This window comes from Carlito syrichta, unplaced genomic scaffold (genome assembly GCF_000164805.1).
Source record: "Carlito syrichta isolate Samal-C Ts95f unplaced genomic scaffold, Tarsius_syrichta-2.0.1 Scaffold312232, whole genome shotgun sequence".
NCBI classification, from domain to species: domain Eukaryota; kingdom Metazoa; phylum Chordata; class Mammalia; order Primates; family Tarsiidae; genus Carlito; species Carlito syrichta.
The window spans coordinates 3,507-7,159 of NW_007256328.1; the positions used below are offsets into that span (position 1 = coordinate 3,507).

A 3,653-nucleotide genomic window follows, 5' to 3' on the forward strand; every position below is an offset into this window, starting at 1 on the left:
AAAGTTTTTTGTATTATCAGGGTATAGAGCAAAGAGTATAATATGAATGATTCATTGAACATTATGGAAAACACTTTGAACGATTTGTATTGAAATTGTGCACCTGTGACCTTGATGTAAGCACGGCAGGCATCATGGAATTTGAATTGTTTGCTTGGAAATTGCAGATCTTGTGGTGGTCTTGTGATGCATAGTTTGTAAAGCACGAAACTTGTACGCCCCCAGTGAGTGATTATCACATTGCTGGAGGGTATAGAAAATGGTATATAAGTTGGAAAAGGTTTGAATAAAATCGGCTTCAGTCTTGGCCAGACTGTTCCCAGAAGAGCTGCCTCCGAGTAGTTTTCTTCTCTCCGTCTCTGATTCACCGGTGCGGTCCTAACCCTCCCTCTGGTCAGTGCAGGTCACCGACAGTGGTCTTGTCTGTTGTTTAGGTCTGCCAATTTGGTTACTCTCTCTCACTACTAAGACAAAAACCTGAATGAGGCTATTGATAAACTACCAATCTTTTCGATTCCTGAAAATAGCTTCATCAGTACTGTTATCTATTTGTAGACCAGTATGCTATTTTCAGTTCACATAGACAAGACCTTTGAATTTATCAAAGTTCACACTTGAAGATTTCTTTGTATTATTTATATGTATTTGTCTACTCAAACATGAACTGACACACCCTTGACCCCATTTTCACTTCATTTTTGCAGAAAGCATCATGCTAATGATTTCCCTAAGGAAGAAACATAAATCCTCAAGATGAGAAGTAACAACAGAAACAGTAAAAGAGCAAAGTGCACTGATCTTGAAATGCCATTTCAGTACCCCCTCTATGCAACTACCTATATCCTCATATTCATCCTGGTCTTCTGGCCAACAGTGCAGCCTTGTGGATTCTGTGCTGCTTCATCAGCAAGAAAAATAAAGCTATCATTTTCATGATTAACCTTTCTGTGGTTGACCTTGCTCATGTGCTGTCCTTACCCCTCCAGATTTACTATTATATCAGCCACCACTGGCCTTTTCTGAAGGCTGTATGCTTGCTGTGCTTCTACCTGAAGTATCTCAACATGTATGCCAGTATTTGCTTCCTGACCTCCATCAACCTTCAGAGGTGCTTTTTTCTTCTCAAGTCCTTCAGGACCAGAGACTGGAAGCGTAGGTATGATTTGGGCATCAGCGCTGCCATCTGGGTCATTGTGGGGACTGCCTGTTTGACACTTTCTATTCTGAGAAGCACTGACTTAGCCAACCACACTGAATTCTGCTTTGCTGATTTAAAACTTAGCCACATTAGCATGGCTTCTTCCATTGGTATGGAAACTGTAGCCGAACTTGGAGGATTTGTATTGCCTGTTGTAATTATTACTTATTGCACATGGAAAACAAGAAAATATTTACAGGAATTTCAAACTCCCCCTCAGAATAGCGAAGAGAGAAAAAAAGCTTTGAGAATAGTTCTGATGTGTGCAATTGTGTTCGTTGTATGTTTCACCCCTTACCACCTCAACTTCCCATTCTTTATTATGGTGAAGCAACATGTCTTCTCAAACTGCTCCTTTATTAAGAGCACACTCTATTTTCACATCATTTATCTGTGTATTGCTAATCTGAATTGCTATCTTGATCCAGTTGTGTATTATTTCATGACCTCAGAATTTCATGATCAACTTTCAGAACATAATGGCTTGTTTTTTCAGTCGTGTGTGAAATGTCAGGACAGTGCTTTGAAAATTCACTAGAGGAAGAAAGATCTTCAAACTACCTCTCTTGAATGTTTGGATGATTCCAAGACAATGTAATCAAATAATTAGCTAGCATAATTTATTTTCTCTTTCAATTTAGCTGTCACTTTAAATTTTTTTAAACATGTGGTTGAGTGTCTTAAAGAAACATGGCTTCCTTCCCTTTATTATCAAAGTGATTCTTCCAAAGGAATTATTTATACCTATATTGTCCATCTAAATAGAAATATATACTTCTCTGGAGCATGTAAAAAAAGAATCTTTCGTTGCAACAAGTGATGAACAACAGAATCAATTATACATCTATTTCTCAGCAGCAGTTTGAATCTTTTCAGTTTATCATAAAAGAAACAAAATGTAAGTTGAAAACAGACATAAGTGAATTGTACAAACATTGAAAAGTGTGTATCAGAGAAATATGACTCTAAGTTCATTTAGAAAATATACACTACTTCAGCAGACTGGATTAAAGAGAAAAGGCTCTTTAATATTGGGAGTGTAAACTAGTGCAACCTCTGTGGAAAGCAGTGTGGCGATTCCTAAAAGCTCTAAACATCAACCTCCCATATGACCCTGCAAACCCCTACTGGGAATATACCCTGAAGAACTCACATCACTCTATAAAAAAGATACCTGCACACGTATGTTTATCGCAGCGTTGTTCACAATAGCAAGAACCTGGAAACAACCACACTGTCCATCAAAAGAGGACTGGATCAAAAAAATGTGGTACATATACACGATGGAATACTATGCAGCCATAAAAAAGAACAAAATCATGAATTTTGCAGCAACCTGGATGGAGCTAGAGTCTATAATACTAAGTGACCTCTCACAGAAACAAAGATCAGAGTACTACATATTCGCACTCATATAGTGGACCTTGATCATTCAATGCACTACTATAAGAAAATGACTGACAGTGTTCGGTAACTATAGGGGGGAGATGGGACTAATAGTAGTAAACAGCTGTCTGGAGACGGGGAGACACCAATTATCAACAAGGGGGCCTGAATGAAGCATATTTGTACACCTAACCCTTGACTGTACACAATATCAAAATAAAAAATATCGATTATAAAAAAAAAAGAAAACAAGTGGATGATAAAGAACGGCAAATAGATGGACTTTGCAGTAACCTGAATGGATTTGGAGTCTATCATGCTCAGTGATTTATCACAGAAACAAAGAACAGAGTTCCATATGTTGTCACTCATAAGATGATCTTGAACAATTATAATGCTATAAGAAAGTGTCTGGCAGTAATGGGAAACTGTTGGAGGGGGGTGAATTGGCAGTTGAGGGAAACTGCTAGGGGAGGGAGGGACATAATTCATTAACAGGGGTACCTGCATGATCAATGTTTGTATACCTAACCCTGAATTGTACCCCATATCTTTACAAAAAAATTTTTTTTAAAGTAAAAAAAAAAATAAAATAACAATATGAGTTATGGGAGCTACATCATTTAAACTTGAAATTCTCTGACACTTTTATTTTCTCTCCTTGGGGAAACAATTCAGATGAACCTCAAATACAGATATTTCAAAAGTGTCATGGGATTCATACTCACACATATGGTTTGAACACAAAATAAGGTTGTGTTCTAACATATTTCGTAAACTTGAGTTTCAGGTCTTAAAATGAAGGCTATTTGCTTGGATGTCTGTCAGTGAGTATGATGTGATGCATGTTTTTATATACTGGCACTGCCGAGCCCGGCCAAAAAATTTCTAATTTTAAAATACTCGTGATTAATCATTTTGTAATACAAATCATGCCCATTGGAAAATTTGAAACTTAAAATTTTCATATATTGAGTTTCGTTAAAATGACATATTAAAAAGAAAGCAGAGGCTAATTTCATGAAACTATAAAGACTTACTTTTAGTCCTTATAATATCACAAATGTAG

General features: G+C 36.9%; 1 protein-coding gene across 1 annotated transcript; it reads left to right on the plus strand.

The window, feature by feature from the left end:
* Positions 1–753: 753 nt before the first annotated feature.
* Positions 754–1,812, plus strand: LOC103272345 (putative P2Y purinoceptor 10). Its single transcript, XM_008069862.1, is given in 3 exon segments — positions 754–850; positions 853–1,778; positions 1,780–1,812. Coding segments are annotated over 3 exon segments (1,056 nt in total).
* Positions 1,813–3,653: the final 1,841 nt, after the last annotated feature.